The 22,010-nt window shown below is 35.1% G+C and overlaps 1 protein-coding gene and 1 non-coding gene across 2 annotated transcripts; one reads left to right on the forward strand and one right to left on the reverse strand.

Moving 5' to 3' along the window:
* Positions 1-13,786: 13,786 nt before the first annotated feature.
* trnap-agg (transfer RNA proline (anticodon AGG)) lies at positions 13,787-13,858 on the reverse strand. The gene has a single exon. It is a non-coding gene; the product is annotated as a tRNA-Pro (tRNA).
* A 2,013-nt stretch (positions 13,859-15,871) lies between these two features.
* On the forward strand, positions 15,872-18,519 carry wnt11f2 (wnt 11, family member 2). Its single transcript, XM_006632830.3, has 5 exons — positions 15,872-16,126; positions 16,345-16,580; positions 16,811-17,088; positions 17,180-17,472; positions 17,714-18,519. Exons 1-5 carry the CDS (start codon positions 16,053-16,055, stop codon positions 17,886-17,888), a joined length of 1,056 nt encoding a protein of 351 aa, XP_006632893.2. The 5' UTR covers positions 15,872-16,052; the 3' UTR covers positions 17,889-18,519.
* Positions 18,520-22,010: the final 3,491 nt, after the last annotated feature.

The raw sequence follows: 22,010 nt of genomic DNA on the forward strand, positions 1-22,010 counted from the left end.
CTCATTCAAAATTTTAAGACCTAAGAGCAAATTTTTAAATAGGCGTCAAATAGAAAGCTGAATTTGATTAGCCTGTGATTAAAAACTCGACTTGAGCAAAACCTATACAACACACGATTGAGAATCACTAGTGTAGAAGTTGGTATCACTGACACCAGGACATGGGCATGCCTCAGAGAGGAGAACTGAAAACACATAGTGTCTGAAATGAATTTTAACAATCAAATACGAAATTCTGTCCCTCGGAAGTGTCTCATTTCTTGAACCGCATTCTGATAGAAGGTTGTGTCGAAATTAGACACAACAGACGTGATACTGAGGACATGATAAACATGGTATTCAAAATGTGCAAATTTTGTTTCCAGTGTATCATTTCTTGGTTGACAGCCTGTCAGCTGAGTCTTCCAGTCATGTATCCCCATCTGTATCAGCAAAGTGTTTGTGACAGTAAATGTCATATGTTTGATTCTGTAATTCCAAGTAACTGCTGAGGAAAAAAAATCTGTTTGACTTTATAAGGAGAAAGTAGAACTAGTCTACTGAGTCCTGCATTCATGAGATATGTTAACTTCATGGAGCAATTTAAACAGCAGGAAGGAAAGAAACTACCACTTCCAAACCATCACACAGTGCAGTTCCGGTACATTCCGATATAGAATAGTCTAACAAAAACAGAAGGCTAATTTTAACACTGGTGTTAATGGCATATTTGTACAGTACTCAATAAAAAGAACAAGTAAAGGTTTATTCCATGCTCAAAAGAGCAGAAAAGAAACACAACATTTCGTCTGTGAAGCCTTCTTCAGGTCCTAAATAAAAGTTGAATTATGCATTACAATTTGTTGCAACTGTAGCAAAACTAAAACCATGATGCTACTTAAAACTTTTTTCCCATTTACTAAGAAGGTTCAGGACTACTTTATTTTTCTTATGGATATACCCAGTAATGTTCAAAACAGAGCTTTTCATACATAACATTAGTTTCTACTATTGCCACATTTGTCAGGTTTATACAGAATTTAATAGAATTCAGTTATCATGTTCATATGCAAATGTTTTTCTATCATATCTATTAAAATATAACTGCAGAAAGTTCAAGAGGAAATGAATCAAAAACCCAAGATGGAATGACACTCTGTAAACAGTGAGAAGCACCTGGGAGCTTTCAAAAACTTTTAGTTTTATGATTAGCATAAAATTCCATTAAAAACCACCAAGTGATTATTTGGTAGATTTTCTAATATGTAATTTTTTCTTGTTCCAAGTATTAAAAAAACAGTCTTCTTGCAATTTTAATTAAGGAGAAATACTAACTTGTATAATGTAAGTGAAACTTACTATTTCTAACTTGTAATTAACACGTGATCTATAAGTATAATTTCATATTACATTTCATTAATAAATTGAATTGTTTTTGTTTAATGACAGCTACAAATCAAGATTAACCTTAGAAACGTCAGTTTACAGCTTTTCATGTGTGTGAATTCTATTTTGTACTTGAAATACAGACTTCACGATTAAGCATTGATAAATATGAATGATATGCCAAACTGTAAGATGAAAATTATTTATAGTAAATAAACCATTCCAGTGTTTTAGTGGCAATTAGTGTAACAGAACATTTTTAATTATAAAATTTTCAAAACAAAAGTACATTTCCAGTACATGAATTACAACAATCAAATAAACAATAAAATGTTTTACTGTGAGGTTTTACTTTTTACAGTGATACCTCAATTTTTTTTTTCAAATTTAGTATTTAAAAATACATTAGAGCCACAACTAACTCCCAGAATTCGTTCTTTTCCTGTTTTGTGGAATATAAACTCCCCCCAAAAAAGTACATATTCCATTTTTTTAAAGTAAAAGTACAACTATTGCTTACTAACAGCTGAGAAAATATTTCGTGGAATTACAGTTATTGTTACGCTAAAAGAAGAGAGAAAACAACATATTCAATCTTATAAATCACTATGTGTTTTGAAATTGCTCAACGAAAAGAGGAAGCTTATTGGAAAGAACACCATCACCATGACAGATGAAACTATAGCAAAAAGACACAAAAAGAAACTGACTTTTTAAGGCTAACATATATTTCAAAATGTGTGTGTGCATTCTGCCGTAGAAAAATATGACAGTTCAACCGTCATTATTTAAGGAATGTACTGCCTTCTATTGGACATAACGTGAACTTCAGTGGAAAGGGACTTAAAATTACTATGTTGATTTCACACATTTAAAATTCAGGGTAATTACCATAAATATTTTGATTAAAAATACTCTTTCACATAGTTCACATTTTACTATTAATATTTTATATTCTACAATTTCTAACATTCCTATGTTCTATTATATTATCAGAAAACACTTTATCCATAGAACGTGAACTGGAGCCTACCTCCAGACCATCTCAGAGCATACACATCCCAAATTGGGCTTAACACATAATCAAAATAGCATATCTTTGAGCGGAATGAGGGAAGCAGATCATTTAATGGAAACTCCCACAAACACAGGCCGAACATGCAAACCCTACACAGAAAGGAGATCATCTGTCTGGAATCTAAGCTAGGCCACAAGCACGCTGTTAACTTTCTGCATTGCAAAACGATCAAAATTAAAAAGGTGAATTACTTCATTTAATGCTGTTTACAGTTCAGAACAAAAAGCCTGTGTATACATTATTCTGTATTACTTTAGTATAAGATGTACTGAAAATGTAGTAAATGAGTAACTACAGCGTCCCCATAATTTTTTAGCCATTGTACGTTACACATTTTCTTTAACTTTGCAGTGGCCATTAATGCACTAAAAAGTGATTTATTATCAGGGCTCAATTTAATGCAATGGTTACATTTTACACAATTAAATGTTTTCCTTCACATATACAGTCACGCTGGTAGAGAAAAAATGTGCTGTTTTTTTAAAACATTGTGTATTTGGGTAGAGGAAATAATGTTGCAAATTTGTCCTTTAAGATTGAAAAACTACTTCTTGCATATGAATAGTGAACTTCCTTAACTATTTAACCACAAAGGACCTTAACAAGATTTTGTGCAGCTGAAGTGAAGAATTTTGAGAGTGAGAAGGCTCAAAGGAATGCTACCTGCATATAATTGTCTGGTTTCATATGTAAATTGTAGCTGACAGGATTCCTCGAAATTGCATACACACTGACTATCACACTATTTGTCTGAATTCGAAATCTGTCGAGGTAGAGGTGTGAATCATTGACATTGTGTATTGAAAGTACTGTTGGCATTATTTTTTATCTAGAAACATTTTACAAAAAAGTTCCAGAGATTCTTACTGTGCTGTGTAACCACTAATTCTTAGTTGTTGTGTGAATTTATAATTTATCATATTGATAAATATTGACTGTCTTACTGTTGAAACAGAAGTACATCTCTACTATTATACTAGCACAGTGAATGCATATTCTGTTCAAATTCATGGACATGATTTGTATCCTTTATAATTTCAGAATGGTGATACAACACAACCTATTCTGATTTAAGAAAATCTGAAATTTTCCAGTCTGGAACCTTTAGATATTTAATTTGATTTATAAGAAGTAAGTAACTGAAAGTTTCATTTTTTAGTATTGGAAATTGTTTTACAGGATTGTGTTATATGCCTAAAATACCACTGGGTTGTGCTGTAACATACTACAATCTTATTTTTGTCCAATGCTAATTTCCTAATTTTGCTTTCATCCCATTACAAAGCAGCATTACCACTGTTATTTACTGTGTGTTCCACTCTACAAAACTTGCAGAGTTGTTGTACAAAACGTGGGTAAATACACTAATAAAACATAATTGGATTAAAATGTTTTGCAAGCATTTTAAAATGCTTTAAATGTAAAAAATAATGTATAAATTTCAAAGATTTAACTAGATGTAAAGATCGAAATGCCTTTTTTGCAGTTCAAGTAGTGTTTCCTGTGCTTGTTGATTTTTGTCTTTGACTTGACTTTATATTGTTTGTGGATATTCTGTCAAGATTTACTAGTTTTCTTTGAGACATTTCTCTATCACCAACGTGCAAGATAGGTTGGTAACAGAACCAAGAAAACCCAGAATAAACAAGGTGAAAATAAACTCCGTAGAACTGAAACCTCAGTCTACAGATGTCAGAATCCACATGCCATAGTTATGTTTTCTGTACCCCTTTGTGCTTTTGTCTAAAAGTTATTAGCATTAAAAAGCCTGGCTCTTGGAAGTAAGGAGACAGTTAGTGTGACATGGTGGATACAGACTTGCACTCCTGAATGCGGCTTTTAAAGAAACATTTTCTCACCTCGTGGTGATTCCTAACATCCTGTTGAATTCCGCTTGGGTCACAAGTAGGATCTTCCTTCCAAGCAGGTGTCTTCACCAAGGTTGAGTAAAAGAATAATCTAGAAACTATTTTGAACTACGTCAAATAACACAATGGGAGTAACCACAGATTCATATAAGCATCTTATCAAGCACTACAAAGGAAAAAATAGAAGATAAACTCATGCAGAAAATAGAAAAGAAGAAGAAGAAAGCTCCACCTTTCAGATATGGAACATCTGAAGAAGAAAGCTCCACACTTAAAATGTCTTTTTTTCTTTCTAATTTTCAGTATGGAATTAATCTACAGTTTTACCTTGCAGCTCACATGCCAGAAAAGATCTCTGTTGCTATGTTTGCAAAACCCAAAAGCTAAACCAAAGAAAAAGACTATCGTGTTTTATAACCCCATGCTATAAAGCATAACATAATATAGGATTTTAAATGTTTGTATACCTCCAATTGACATTTTCTTTAATGATCTGTATTGGATATACAAAGTCGGCATGATCTAGAAGAACTATCAAATAATCATTATTTATTCAGAAATTGCTTTGCTGCCCTGGTGCTTTTGAGGATAAAATACCTCAGAGTCAAAAAAGATCCAAAGAGAGAGACAAGAAAGAGACACTCCCCAGATCACACACGTTACAGAAGCGACCTGTCAAGGGATGAAACACGTTAAATATTAATTGTCTCACTTAAAAGCAAAGCATACTCCTGGAGACCTTAAACAGTATCGCCTTCCAGTCTTTGCGATCTCTCCTGACACAAACCATGTGTTATGTTTTTCATCTCTGCTGTCCACCTGGACAATAGTCTAAGAACAGAGACCTCTTAGGGTGCAGGGGGCTGGCAAATTCTGTCAGTTAAACTCAGCCTTGAGGCCTCCTACAGCTCTGCAGATTGCTTTTCTATGGAGTGAACAACACATTGGAGTCCAAAGCAGCTTGTCCTCTCTACTGCAACTGTGACCTGGTTACAAGATGACTAACAGGTGTGAGCTAGCAAAACAAGGGCCTACTCCAGTGTTCACCCTAGGCTTACACCAGCAATGACTGAAGTAACAAGCCCTTTCACTCTTTTTGTAAACAATCATAACTAATTGTGACATAGAAATTAGATAAGCACACCTATTTAAAGTAATTTATTCAGTAAAATAAAATCTAAGATTTTGTGTTCTTTTGTGAATATTAACACAAAGTTTATGGTTCACGTTTTTTGACAAAATACATATTTCAGAGGAATTAATAAACAATTTGAGCCTGTGTAAAAATCTGGAATATTTACATGAAATGTGTCCGGTACAGAGGACAAGCAGGGCTGGTAGTTAAAAAGACTCTGTGGTAATGACAAATATACTGTGAGGCTGTCAACAGAGACTGCAATTGTGGGACAGGGGAGAAAAAGCTTTCCTGGAAATTCTTGAATCGTGTCTTTTCTTTCTGATTGTTGTTTGTTCTGCTAGTGATACTTCTATAATATTTCTGGAAGTTTCGTCTTTACCTTGAATCATCAGATTGACCTTTGTTTGTCAGCTCCAGGTTACAGACTGAAAGTATACAGTACATATGCATGCAAAAACCTCTTACATTATATGTTTGCTACTTACTGTAGATAACGTCATACAAAGATCATAGTAATTAGTATGCCCATCCATTCAATTTCTAACGTCTTCATCCACTTCAAAGCCACAGGGGAGCCACAGTGTAAATAATGTCTCTTAGTGTTTTTAGATTTATGCTGATGGACCATTGACAAACGGATACATGATCATAGTCCTCTTGCTACACACTCACGTGCTATATATGGCATATATCTTGACGTTTATAGTTCATTCCAATTCACTGTAGTTGATTAAGTTTTTTATTTTATAGTGCACTGCATGCGTTTATCTCTTCTTGCTGTTATGCCTGATCTAGTAAACATTTTCACAGAAACATCATTTAATAGCCTAGCAATTTCTAGCCTAGGTTTAAGGCTCAAATAAATACAGGTCTTTTTCCAAATATGAAGCATGGATTCCATACCATATATTAGACTCTAAAAAAATAACTTAATTAGCCTTCTAATTCTTTTTTTGCTTTGTTATTTTACACACAAATATTAACCTTTTTCCATCGTTTTGCAATTATAAACTATAACAGCAAGACCACAACACAAACTTGTGTAAAAAGGTTCATTATCAAAGCACAAGGCTTTCTTAAAGGCCTAATCCTGATTTTGATGGAGGCCTTTTCATAAAACATTCACACACGCTTCCTTGTTACAAACTGAAAATTAGGATTAAAAACTCAACTAAAGTTTCCTTAAGTAAAATAAATCACAATCTGAAAACTTCAAATCTGACAGAATCTGTACGTAAATAAATTTACTTTTGGACACAATACCCTCTCAACAGTAGGAAAGGGATCTGACAAAGCACGTACAGCACTGGAAAAGCTGATTTAGTTGTATAAAATTGTACATAATCCACACCATTTAACTTCAGCAAAAAGAAATAAGCAAAAGGGCAAAGCAAAGACCTTTTCCATTAAACAGAACAAAACCTATCTTAGTCAAATGTTTAAAAGTCTGACAGTTCTACAACTTTAACTTCACACAAACTTTTATTTCACACAAATTTTCTTTTTTAGTGTTTTTTGTATATATAATTCAAGCTCCAGCATGCTCAACTTTCTTTTTAAGACATTTAACCAGACTAGTCTTGCTAAAATGTTCACCACTTTTTGGCTGCTATATGTTAAAATTACCAGCATTCAAGAGTTCAGCTACCCCTTATCAGGGACTGAAAACAGACAAAATAAACCAGAGACTTTCTAAGAAACAAGTCCTAACATCCGCACTATTTTAGGCATTCAAAAGTTTTTTTTGAGTGAATCACAACGAACATGCGACTAATTCTATAGTGGTAATAAATTTGTAAGCCTTAAAACACAGACAAAATACATGAGAAGATCAAGTATATATTCAATGACAGCAATGAAACATATTGTCAATGTGGTGTAAACTGGTCTATAATTTACCTAAAGGCTCCAGTAATACAAAATGACAACAAGCCAGACAGTTTTGAAGTTTATTTATGATGATGTATGTTTAAAGTATGTATTGATAAAGAGGACTGTGTAAAAAATGATGGTAAAAGTTTTGTGTTTGGATATTACACCAAGATATCATCCTCGAATAACCCACGTCATGTGTGAAACAAAGCAGCATGCTGTTAGAAGCTGTGCTTAACTGCTCCCAAAATATTGTTATTGTCTTCTTCACTGAGACATAAATTGTGCTACACCTTTCCAGACAATGTTCAGTTTCTCAGAAATGTAGGGTTTTTTTACAATAAAACACAAGAATTATAATAGGGGGAGAATGTTTGTTTGGAGACAAAAGGGGTTAAATATTTAGAAAATCCCATGTAAACAATACAAATTGTCTATGCCCTAAATGAATAGGATTCCTCTCTTTGTCACTTCAAGTGGCAGAGAGATAATGAAGGGAGTTTGTTATTGATAGCTACTGCTTGCAGTGGGGATTTCAGCAGGTTGTCAGTTTCAGCCACCATAAGGCTCCTTTTCTGCCATCTGCATAGACTTGAGGTGTGAAAAAGTTAAAAAAGCAGAGCTGTTTTTGGTCGAAATTGTCTTCTGACACAAATGGATCTCCCTTGTAATCTAATTGGCAACTGCTCTTAAATCAATAGCTAGTCATGTCAGTGAAACCAAATGTTCCATTTAGTTTAAAGGTGTGCATTGAACGCACTCTTTGACAGTATTCTATTAGTCATTAAACAATATACATATTATTTCAGGTTTAACTTTTCCCTTATTTTAGGTTGAAAAATACCCTTAAGAAACTTTACCACAGTACTTTCACATTGTACTTAGAAATGATACCATGCATTTATTTTGCATTTCTAGGGCTCAAATTAAGTTTCATCTTCTCTTTCTCTACAACACGTTTCTCATGATTTCATAGTTTCGCTGTGCTTTCCTGTACTGCTTTCACTGTATTACACAAAAGTTAATGTTTCTAAAGAATTTAATGAAAACCAAATATTTAATATACACTGCTATCTAAATGTTCCATAAGTACTTCCTTGAATGTTATGAAAAATGTGTTAATTTTAATACTTATATATAAAGATTATGATTGTGATTTTAAAATGTGTTCCTCATGTGTGTAACTCAGTGGGAAGACATTTATACATAAGCACTTGCTTAGGTCTGCTTAAAACATATTTGAAAGGAGATTTTTTGTGATGACTCCAATCTGATAAGAATTAAAATCAGTCCAGGCAAAATGAGTCTAGACTTAAGATGGTGGGTAAATGGCAGAACTAATCTTTATCACATGACCATGACAATTTTATATCATAAATAACATCCAGGACCATAATGAAGATGGTGCTAGACTAGTTTTTCAAACACATGTGGGTGGTTGCTTCAGCTTAGGAACACTTGAAAGACCACAAGGAGAAACATCGCTTTACTGTCTTGTAAAAGGGCAGTTACGCCGCGTATTTTGCAAGTAAAACAGGCTGTCAATTTATCAATTACATTTTTATGAGTTTTATGATTATAATGGGTAGCTTCAGAACACAATCTGTACCATATTATAGCGTGAATATTCTGACCATCTGTAACTGTTTGGACAGTTAGAAGATGCAGTAGGTTCGGTTTCTAGGGGAAAAAAATCAAAATGGCGAAGACAAATATTAAGTAATTTGAACTAAGACATAACACCATAAGTGTATCCTGGTGGACATACAGTATTCCAGTGATATCATGAGCACAGCAGCAGTTTATAACAAGGCTTGTAATACGGAGGATGTATTTAAAGATTTCACAGTACAAATTTGTTACTAGTGGTAAGTGTTAGCAAGGTTTAAATAAATCAGAGCCTGGTTTAACCTTTAAAGCAGGGTGAAGTGGGACCCTTCAAATAGAGCTTTTACGAGAGTTCATAGACTAATATTTTCACTCAGCTGGGGGTGCGTGGCTGTCTGAACACATGAAAGCAACTGGTAAAGTCAACCTACTGCAGACCAGAAACTGGGACAAGAATCAGGAGTCAGCTGTCAATAATGAAAGGGGCACAGTGTCTGTCTCACAAGCCAATCATCAGATAGGAATTTGAAGAAGTAGGCACAGCAATTTCACTCAGCTTACTTTATCTCTTAACTAGTTTAGTTTTAAAAAGACTATCATGTTCCAAGTAAATAAGCCTGGAAAGTATTCAAATGTGATGATCTAATTAGGTTTTGGGCTTGTTTGGTTTTCATGGACTTGGGAACGATATTATACTATGAACCCTGTTAAGGGAGTACAATACAAATCTACATCTTGAAATTATGCCTGAACATACAGTAGATATATGTGTCAATAAATAATTTAAGGCATTAGCGAACATTAGCCAAAATGTGGTGATTTTGAGTCTTAAATGTTAAGTAACACTGTGCTATAGAGCCCGGAGTAAAATGCAAACACGTGGGAATGAGTGAAGTGTGATTTTTAAGGCAAAATAAATTTGAAAAATATAGATATAAAGGAAGCTTTCTTTTACTGAAAACAAAATAATACCAGGTGTCCTAAATGAGCTGGGTGCAGGCTGATTAGCCACATCAATTGAGCCACATACCAACAAGTATTCCTGCTTACACACAGACTTGCAGACAGAAGGAAATGCCCGAGCAAGAAACAACACACATCCCACATTGCATCGCATTGAATGGTAGAGAAGCTCACTCATTTACTGGATTGTAGATATAGGAATCCCAGATGACTCATTTCAAACCACACTGAGTGTGACACTAATGACATTACAAAATATCTATGCGCTGTAGAAATATCAGTTAAACAGAAACCGACGAAGTATTCAGCTTTTTGAAGTCTACATTTACGATCAAGCAAAAATTGCACAATCAGTAGGAAAAAAAATAAGTGTTTAGTTTCTGCATTGATTTTCCAGAAAGCTTTGCAAACACTTATTGAACAGCAAAAATGAAGTTTTTCCAGGAAAAAAAAAAGTTTGATCACAGAGCAGCTGACTACTTGTCATTACTAAAAAAGGATTTGAAAGAAATAAAAGAGTCAAGGTATTAAGCTCCCTATTCATTTAGTTTGCATCAGTGCAAGGTCATCGCAAGGTCTGATGGACATTCTCAGCTTGTATGATAACAATTATTGCCCCCACCTAACAATAAAAAGCCATTCTGTTGAGGCTTGAGGCGGAAAACATTTGGGTGGAAGGAGTGGCAACATCAGGGGTCATTAAACATGTGGATTCTGACTTTTTGTTGACTAAAAAAAGACTTTTAAAAATTATTTCAACTTTAAATGGGCTTTGAGTAGATGAGCAAGTGGCACAAAAAAAAAACAAATAGAAAGGCAGCTACCGGAAAAGCTAAAGGTCAAAATGTCCTGCCTTCTGGATGTATAATTCCGCAAGCCAATCAACAAGCGGACCAGCATAGCAGATCTTCTATAGGTACCTACAGGTAGAATTGTTTTTTGCCAAAACCCTGAGTAGTCCAGCAAAAAAATGGTACACTGCTTTTCTGATAAAAGGTTGTTTGTTGATAACCCATAATGAATTCTAAAAAAATAAAACACAGTGTTGTTGTCATTAAAGTTTGACTTTACAAAGTTCTTTCAACTTTCCCCTCCCCTTCACATAAATATTTTCAAAATAACATAGTGGGAAAAAAACATGTATCTTAAATCAGATAGCCAACTGATTAATTGTAAGACTATTCTAAACCAAACCATTATTATTAGTTATATTAGTTTAGTACTCTTTCAGATCCAGAGAACTGAATTCAATAGATGGACATTTAGTGTATTAATTTTCAGATTGAGATGTTCCATTTTAGTTTATTTTTTGATAGATCAGTATCCACACAACTAAGAAGCAACAAGTCAAACCTAAATGTTTACTCCGTCACAGGATTCTCACACAAACAGCTTTTAGCATGCATTGAGGAAAAAGGGTATTCTGTTAAGCGTTAAGGGATTGTTATACTGTTTGGAAAGATTAACCCCATAAAGCATCTCCACAGCCAGTGATTGGTTTTAATGTTTTGCCCTATTTAAATTAAGTACATGACTGCAAGTGTAGTGTGAATGTATAAAGCCCTATATAAGCAGATTTGAAGAAATGTCCAGACAGTTCAGACCATTCAAGACTATACAATCAATTTGTTTCAAAGAGAGCTGAGATAACCAGGATTTCTGGACTAGATCTGGTGTGAAAATCAGAAGAGTTTATACGCAAATCCTGTAATTAACAGTCGCATTGGAATTAGAGGAGACCAAATTACATGTCTAGAACCCCCTGGTTCTCTATAAACACAGGGGTAGCTTCAGGCATCTCAGAACCCAATATGTTTTAACATGAGCTCCTTTAATGTTCTCATTAACGGTAATTAAGACAGCAATAGGGTATTTACTTTCCAGGTTTTCTGGTAAGGACACCTCAGAGGACAGAGCAGGCTTCACTCACAGTGTGAGTATAATGAAAGTAAGATAAACAGAGGAGTAAATAAACCCTGTGGTAAAAATCAAGATCCTACTAGCATTTTCTATAAAGGCTCTCTTTCAAACATTAATCCCTAAACTCAGTGCTTACCTACAGTAAATTAACCACTTCAAATCCTTCCTGTGGATCAGACAGACTAAAGTCTTTTATATACAGGAGTCTTTCTTGTTGAAGGGTGGTGTAAGGGGGTACTTTTTTAACTGAACTTGGCTATTCATTGATACAAAGTGGCAAATAGGGCTTGTGTTGTTCCCAAACAAAGCCTTTAACCCAAAAGCTAAAACGATATTGGGTATACACATTTATGCCAGGTTAATACCACAAAACGAAAAAACGTTTAAAACGAAAGATTCAAAACGTTTGAGAATGAGCGCATTCAGCATTGTTCTGTACAGTAAAAAAAAATAAAACTTCTAAGACTGAAACGTAGACCGGAGTATTCCTAGGCGTGAAATGCTTTGCGATGTTTGCAGTGTTAACAATAAGTGCATGCATGTTCTCTTATATTGGATTACGAAGCAAGATTACTTTCTCTTTAAACATAAAAAAGATTGTATATATAAATATCATGAATTATTCTGTCGTAAGTGTATTTTATGTTAAAACGCTTTGCATTTATTACGTGATTATACCCATGCGTGTAATTTAAACCTGAGACTCCAAATTTTAAAGTACGTCTTAAGAAATAAAACGGTGAAAGCACAGTAAAATATAGAATATTTTAAGGAAGAACAGTCAAGTATAACCCGTGACGAATGAGACGTATCCTTTGGTGGGCTGGAATTCTTCGGTGCAAGTGTGAAATGTATTTTGGTGTTGGCATTTTCTTTCCCGTGTGCATGTATCGTTACAAAACTGCTAAAGTGAAAAACGACGTAGAGTGATACTACAACAGCTTTATGGGCATTAGAGTGTCTTAGAACATTATCAATACCAACCGGTACTTTAGGTGAGAAACTCGTTAGCACTTGTGTGCTCACTGAAACTTGCAAAGATGTGTCATCGATACGAAACGTGTAAAATTCTTCTACTGCTTTCAATTGCCTATTGTGATATTTACATGGACCTGTTTAACTTGCAAAGTTGTGCTGTCGTCGACGCTAATGTTTTTAAACATATTGAAAATGTTTAAATTTTAAACACACTTAGACGTTTCCATTAAATATGTATTCGTTTTCTAGAACGCTATGTACATATTTTGCTTTCTCATTGTGAATAAATCATTTAAATATTGCCACTGTAACGTATTTTTTGCGGCTCATCGTTTTCTTGTGAACGCGTATGCTAATCTTGTAACATTTTACTACAGAATCCAAAATAATGTTTCTAAATATGAACGTTGAAAGATCTATCTTAAAACACCGCACTCCCAAAAGATGTACTTTATTACAAGTGTTAAAGTGAGCAAAGCAAAAGTCAAAAGATGAAATGTGGTTTCATCTTCAGAAATCAGTGACTGGAAATAAACAGTTAAGGTTAATACAGTATGCACAATTCCTTAGCGCACTGTTGTTCACAAAGAAAGCTATGTTGTTCCTCAGAAAAACAAACGACAGACCATTAAGTTTGAAATTAAAAGAACGTTTTCTTAATCCAAAGAAGAGAAAGCTTCTCTTTTAACCGAATTAAAACGTGCTTGTTACATTAACAGGAATTAACTAGACACTTTTAAAGCTATACACGTTATAGTTTTGATGAATGCTTAGAATCCGTGTTAAAAATAACTCTTTGTGGATGGTGTTTTGGACAAAGGTAACTTAGAAATTGACAGATAAGAATGATGCTTATGTCTCAAAAAGCACAGCTTCTAGCTCTTGTCCTCTTTGAGGTTTTATACATATTTACGAGTCATTTAGCAAAATTACATGCCTCAAACACATCTGTGAAAATGTTTTAAGCAGTTCACCTTTTAAAGAAAAAGAAAAATAGGGCTCGTCCGGGATTTGAACCCGGGACCTCTCGCACCCTAAGCGAGAATCATACCCCTAGACCAACGAGCCGACACGCGCTTGGTTGATAATTCAGTATTTTGAATATTGCAGCTCATACGTGCTCTCTTGTGTATATATATTCAGTTTTATGTTCATGTTCATATTCATGTATTCTGTTAATGTTTTTTGGGTTTTCAGACGTTATGTATATTGTTTTTACTACACTACGCAGTTTCAGTTTCCAATTAAATCGTCCTGCCTGTCTCGAGAAGATTAGTAAATAACGCTTAGGCCTGCTTACTTATTGATACATATTGATCTGTCACAATAAGTATAAACCCCACGACTGCAGGAGAAAACTGCGGTCTTCTAGTGGATTCTAAAAAAGAAGGGAAGATATAGATTGCGCTCTTTTGTGAAGAAATAAATCCACCATTGTTGAACAAGGATTTGGGATCAAGAGCGCCCCCACAGAACAGATGCATATACACACGCACAAAATGTATTCTGTGTGCAGTTCGAATTTATTTTTAATGTGGTCTGACGGCTTGGTGGGCTCTATAAGCAATATAATGAACTATATATAAAATAAAGCCACAAATTTAACATTTTTTGTGGTATACATTTTTTATATATTCGACTATGTTGAGATTTGGATACCAACCATGTTTTTACGGATGTACATTTGAAATACTGGAGAAAATTCAAGAATATGAAAGAGAATTCTGAATACCCACAGTCTTTCTTTTTACTGATTAGATTATTTTACTCTCGGAATAAACACCCTCAAACAACATCACAAACTCGAGCAACGGTTCAGTTTTTCAAGTGGGTGCACTGCTTCGTACGTCGCTTGAGAATGCTTAGTAAAATAACCCAGTAAAATCTCCATGTATATCGATTAAAAAGTCAGTCAAATTATTTTATAATAAGAGCAGTTTATTCTAAAATGCGTGTGCTTATATAACGTAGTAGCTGTTTTGTGCCCGTGTATATACGAAAATTATATACACGTAATTTTCGTAAATACGAAAATTGTGATTGTTAACAAGCATTAAAAGGGTAGTGTGTGTCTTCCAGAGGAATAGCGCCACCGAGTTGTTTACCCTGTTAAATCCTATTCTTATGTAGATTTTGCAGGAGTGTATCTCTGGTTTCAAAAGGAATCTTCAAAAGATATTCAGATCACTGCCAGTTGGATTGCAGCGGCCTTAACACCTCGAAATCTTTTGTCTAACACCATTTAGAGGTTTAATGTTTATGTTAATCAGAAGCAAGCACGTCTCGAAATGTTCGGTAGTTTCTTAAAGGAAATAAACATTGAAGGCCGCTTGTCTAGACGCTCAGTTTTTACAATACTTCCTAGTTTTGGTATAGTGTACAATGCATTGTGCAAAACATAGGACGTGAAGTTATTATGTGTGTAGAGGAAATTATAATTCGTTGTAGAACAGTACAACAACAAAAAAAAATCACTGCAAAGCCACTGCATTGTAATATATAAGGTAAATTAGAAATAATCTAAACCTTTCAAAGTGATTTGGGTTCACCTTTCGAACTGCAAAAACAACTGAATAATTCTAAGGTTAGATTGTATATATTGACAGGACTGGCAGCGCATTTTAAAATAACTATCCACACATTGCATTGATATTACATCATTAAATATTATAACACAATTATGTCTTAGTTGTTGTATGAAAAAAAAAAGAATCTTGGCTATTAAAGCAAACAACCACAGCATAGCTATCAGCCTCACCAACGCATGCTTAAACGGCAGTGAATATCCTAATGGCTTTAGGAAATCTCTGTACTCAGAGCGTTTGCATGAATTCAATTTTTGTTTACTGAGTTGAGGGACACTTTCCAAAGGAGACTTAAACCCCCTTGTTGATGTTACTAGAACCCGGTGTTTGAAGTGCTCCAGGCATGAATAAGACCCATTGAAAGATTTTATCTTGCCACGGGAACATGTACCTGAGAAAAAGTTTCATTCAACTGAATGGGGAGGGGGTGTGGCTTTTGCAAGTAGGCAATATAAAGAGACTCAAAGGATCGGAGGTCATAGACTGGAGAGACTGTCCTCAACTGCTAGTTGAGTCGTGGCATTCACACTGTAACGGGATCCTACAATCTGAATTTGATCATTGTGATGATCTGGATTACAACACTGCCCAGGACTGGATAAGAAAAGGCATTCTGAGTGTTATACAGAAATTCTGGAAACCACACGAAGCTCTGACCTCACCACCACCTGAAAATAATGGAATGCATGCATTTTTTAGTGTTGTTAATATTGGTGAGCAGCATGGAGTATTGTACAGCAATCCATTGGCTGTAAGTATTCTTAACAGCTTTTATTCGCGTATTTTACGTATGTGTTTTTGCATGCAAGTCAGTTAACCACAATATGTTTAAGGCGATGTTTACTTAAATGAATCTGAATTATAGGTCATTTGTAATTGGTATAATGCTGTATTCGTTTAACGTGAATAACCAAATATTAATAATTGAATGAACATTACACCTAACACGAGTTTTAACATTTATTTTAGTGGTCTTACAGTAAACGGGAGCTCAGTTGGCTGGAATCAGACTCACCACTGCAAGCTTTTAGACGGGCTAGTTCCTGATCAGCTGCAGCTCTGCCGGAGGAATCTGGAGCTGATGCAGAGCATTGTCCACGCCGCTAAACTCACCAAACTGACGTGCCAGAAGACCTTCACTGACATGAGATGGAACTGTACTTCCATTGAGAGCGCACCGCATTTCACGCCCGATTTAGCCAAAGGTAAGTCGTGCAAAGGCGTTAAGTCTATAGCAAGAACTTTTAACTCCCGAAAACTGCAAAAAGGTCAGTTACCTAAATGCAAGTTACTACTGTTCTTACAATAGTCAGTATTTTACCGTGCACACTAGCCTGTTTGTAAATCGGACGTGCCATTTAAAACTGCTTATTGTTTGTAAATGAATGAAAAATACATTTGTCGGGGAGTCTCATCTGAGAATACTCTCCTGCAGGAACCAGGGAATCCGCCTTCGTCTTTTCTCTGGCTGCCGCAGTTGTGAGCCATTCGATAGCCAGAGCCTGCGCTTCAGGGGACCTACCCAGCTGCTCATGCGGGCCTGCACCTGCAGAACAGGCCGGTCCGGACTTCAGATGGGGTGGCTGTGGGGACAACCTGCGCTACGGTCTGCAGATGGGCTCGGCCTTCTCCGATGCGCCCATGAAAAGCAGCAGGTCTGGTGCTCAGGCAGTCAGGCTGATGCACCTCCATAACAATGCCGTGGGAAGGCAGGTAAGCAGAAAGGATATTTTTTCGAGTTTTAAAAGGTGGCCGCATTTCATCTGAGTCGATCATCATTCAGTCATTACTCTTTCTTGTTTAGGCTCTCGTTGATGCTATGGAAACCAAATGCAAGTGCCATGGAGTGTCTGGGTCCTGTTCTGTAAAGACATGCTGGAAGGGACTCCATGACATAAATGATATCGCCGCAGACCTCAAGTCCAAATATCTTGCCGCCACTAAAGTCATCCACCGCCATGTTGGGACTAGGAAGCAACTTGTGCCCAGAGAGCTGGATGTCAGACCAGTGAGAGAGTCTGAGCTTGTGTACTTGATCAGTTCCCCTGATTACTGTATGAAGAATGAGAAGCATGGATCATTTGGCACACAAGACAGGTATGCATGTAATTATTGCAGTGCAGAGAATATCAAATCAGTGATGTGGATAAACATCCTGAAAACCACATTATATTTATGATCTACCGAAATACTCAAATGTTTTAAATCTTTCAGAGAATCACCCATTGTACTTAACAGATCTTTAATGGCGCATATGTTTTTGTGTGTTCATGCAAAGAGGCCTTCCTTTGCTGGAGTCCTTAAAAGTATGTTAAACCAACTTTTTATTTCTCCACAGGCAGTGTAATAAAACATCCAATGGCAGTGATAGTTGCAACCTCATGTGCTGTGGACGTGGCTACAATGCTTACACTGAGACAGTGGTGGAGAGATGCCAGTGCAAGTACCACTGGTGCTGTTATGTCACGTGCAAGAAATGCGAACGGACTGTGGAGAGATACGTCTGCAAATAAACTGACTTGGTGCAGTAAGTCACTGATACTGCAGAGAGGGAGGATGGCAACTGTACAAAAAGCACTACACTCCAAAGAGATTTCCTTAATCCACAGATAAAGTTTTGTCGGCATCGTGGCTGTATGAAACATTCCTCAATTGCTGCTAAGAGACAGAAGGAGAGACTTCAATCAAGAGTCAATGCAGCTATCTGAAGGAAGGCCAAAGGATGGGGATTGGTAAAGTGAAGACCCAGATTTGTTCTTGTTCTGAACTCAATAGCCATCCACTACAGTTGACAAATGTTCCTTGGTCGTTCTGCTTGGGCAGGTCTATTTATTCCCTCAATCAAGATGAGCTGTGGTTTTGTCTTGAGAAACGAGAAGGCTGTGATATTGGTGAAAGGCTGGACATGATTGATTGGGAGCAATAGAAGTGCTACCTCTGGGGGTAAAAAGTTCCTCCCTGAATAGAGAAGGGGTTGAATGGAAACAATGGCCTGAATTACAAAAAAAAGACAATTCAACAGCAGCCCCCCCCCCAGATGCTAATAGCCCAGTCAGCTTTTGAGATTTTTAAGTGTTTTTTAAGCACCATTGAACAAATAAGTCCAATTCTTACTCATTAACTAAATCCTGACATGAATTATCATTGTTGTTGGTTGTTTGAAGTGCATCTTCTCAAAAAAGGTGTTGTACACATTCTCTAGTTTCCCTGCACATCTGAAATGTTCTGGGAAGCATGATTCCTTCATGTTGTATTTTGAAAGCTAATTTTGATGCAATGTTGTTGCTTTTTAAAGAAACTTTGATTTCTTACACATTATTTGAGAAGGGAGATGTGCATTTTCTGTTCAGTATTTTGTAAATTGTAACCCATATTTGATAGGTTCATGTAAAAAGTGTAATTTTATATTTATTTTTAAATAAATCCGTTTTATATAATATTGTTTTCATTGAACATCCTTATCACCAGCTAAATTACCTTTTTAACAAGTTAAAACATCTGCGTTAGTAGTGTGAAGCATTGTAGTATGAAGAAAACAAACGTCGACAGGTGTAACATTATTAAAACCAGTTCCTATTATATCTAATCCCGTGGAAGTGGTATTTGAGAAGCTGTTGGTCTGATCAATGGTGCTCTAGCTGTAATGCATATGCATTTGTTAGTAGGAAGATTTATTTCCATGGCAGTGGAAGAAGGCAAACTGACCTTGGAAATACCAAGTAAAGAATCCCATATGCTGTTACTGGGAAATAAAGTACAAGTTCCAAGATGCCCGGGTCTCTAGTTAAACTGGCGTTCACCTCAAATCCAGGCATTAAAGCTGAATTCAGTTTTCTGGATCACATGTTCCCTGTATATATTTATGTGTCATTTTTGTAATCCAACACTAAATGCTTTATCTATTCTCTTCTTTATCAACAATTCATCGGTTCAATTTTCACCACCTTCTGTGTAAAATATAAACGCTGTAAGGCTGGAGTCAGGAAGTCTTTGAGAAGCACAAAGAACAGCCTCTTAAAAAAAAACAAAGAAACGCTTTGTTTCTTTTCTTCTGTTTTCAGCATGGAATAAACCTTAACAGTATATATATATATCAAAATTTAACTTTATTTTAGCAACTGTTTTATACATTCTAATGTAGCTGGTTCTTTACTACCAACGCCACTACTATTACAATATAATAACACCAATAGTGTGCGTCCTTTAGAGACGGGAAAAGCTATTTTTACTTATTCAATGGTATTTTGACAAATTACTCGTGGTGATCTAGGTTATTTCAAATCTGGTATGTACCAAGCTGTTTTTCAATACCTACCCCATCTCTTATTCCTGAAACAATCTGTCTCTTTTCTATTTATTTTGCTTTTATAGGTTGATGGAAGGGCCCTGTTAAAACGGCAGACTTTGGAGCTGTCTGGGAGAATAAGTGTTCCAGTAATTCTACACTGCACATGGTCAGGAAGCACAATTTTTCACTGATAAACCTTCAGAGCAGACTCCTGAGAATGTTTAGAAAACGTATTTTCATTTTGAGCTTGCTCATTATAAGGAAATGAGTTTTATGGTCGCAATACTTTATTTAGAATGTGCACTGAGAAAAGATTTAGTGGATTAAATTAAATTTGCCCTATCTTTAACTTTCTTTTTTGTATTATCATCGGAATAGTACCTACATATATCTGCTTAGCTATTCACCCTCTTTTGTAACATACGATACTTGGAATTTAGCATGAAGTTCTCTAATACTCCATGGAATTTACATTGAAAATGACTCTTTTGTGAAACACAAACCGTGATGTTAAATGGTTTGGATTTTTTTTATTTTGCATTGAACATAAGCATTAAACTGAAAAGAAAGTCTGTCTTATAGAGAAACACCGTATTTGTATTGAGTAGTAGACAAAGATTTGTTCATTTTCTAAGAATTATTTGATGTTTAGGGAATTTGTTACAAAGTTTAATCCAAAATACTGTAATTTACTTATCCATTTTAATTCTGAAGATATTTTCAGTTTTGCAAGTGATTTCAGCATTACAAAATGTATAAAATTAAGATGTTATTTGTGAATTCAGAAACAACTAAAAATATTTACATTTTTATACATACACTTTTTTTCACAAAGACTTTTGCTAGAAAATATGTTTTCTTTACGCAATGTTTTAGTGGTGGTGTTTCTTAACAACTGGATTTCTTCTCTTTAAGTCATAGACTCTGATAGAGCCTTGAAAATGAATATATTGCATTTTTTCTGGATTTCTTTAATGTTCTACTAGAGTATCATATTAATGGCTAAAGGGTACACCTTTTCATATTCTAAATGTGTACATTGTCCTTTCACATTTGTTATAAAATAATTTGGATTAACATTCATTTTCACAATCAAAGTAAACATTTTGTTCTTTATAATACATTTCTTGAATGCACAAAATCAGATAAAGAACTAGTAACATTTGCATATAGCAAAAATCAAACACTATTCAATATTAAATATTTTTGTATTACTATTATTGCGTATCCTACTATTTCTATACATCTATCCCTCAGTTTATTAAGGTTCTACATGTTAGACATTGTTAATGTTTTCAATAAGGAATGTGACTCCAGAAAGATACATTCAGATTTGGCATAGGTATGTGACTTTGTAAAACAGATGTGCTTGATGCAATGACAAATTATTTTTGTTTATTTAACTCACATGAACTCTGCAAAAGTAGATTGCTAAATGAAATTTTATTCAGCAAAAAAATCCACTAAAGCAAAAACAACCTAACACAAAGGGCATGTTTAAGTCTTTCACTGTTAACCACAGTAACGTCAATGTATATCACAGTATGTATGCAACTGGAAACTTTAGAAAAGTTTGAGCAATGTGTGTCAACATTTCTAGAGTTCAGTAGCAATTATAAGAATCAAAAGCTCCTTCTGACATCTCACATTCCACAGCTGAACATGAGAAAACACTGTTGTCTTATTTAAGGACTAACACTCTTATACATATGTAGCATGTTTATTAAAATACTCAACCTTCAGTTGCAACATTTCTTAGTTGACAAATTAAATAATTAATTCTACATGTCTTGTGAAATGATATTAATTTTGAGTGCAGGCAAAGAGACATGGAATGCATAAAAATGTGTAGCTTTTATATTGAAATTTTCAATGATACAAGTCTATCTCTAAATCAAAACATTTCCTGACCTCCAGACTTTTTCCACTATGCTCATAAACGAGAAGAACTAAAGATTTAAGTTTTATGTAGAAATGAATATTGAAATGGTACTTTTATTATCTATTGCTTCCCACACCCTCAACACATCAAACTGCCTGAATTCAGAAATCCATTAAAACATGGATTTAAAACACAGCCGGAAAAAATGCAATCCAGAAGTACAGACAGGTAAAAAAAAATCAGAATTATGTTTCCTTGTTCCTTTTGTTTTGTTTTTCAATGAGCAAAACTGAAACTAAAACAAGATACCTATTAAAATGCATAAGGCCATAGATGTGTTTCCAGAGATAAAGTATGGCCTGTCTGCCTGTCATCTGTCACAGATTTCGACACACTTGCCTCAACTTTTTCTTGTGATATCCTATCTCCACGATAAAGACCTTTATTTTCTGATCATGACAAACA

Source organism: Lepisosteus oculatus, chromosome 8, assembly GCF_040954835.1.
Source record: "Lepisosteus oculatus isolate fLepOcu1 chromosome 8, fLepOcu1.hap2, whole genome shotgun sequence".
Classification (NCBI taxonomy): Eukaryota; Metazoa; Chordata; class Actinopteri; order Semionotiformes; family Lepisosteidae; genus Lepisosteus; species Lepisosteus oculatus.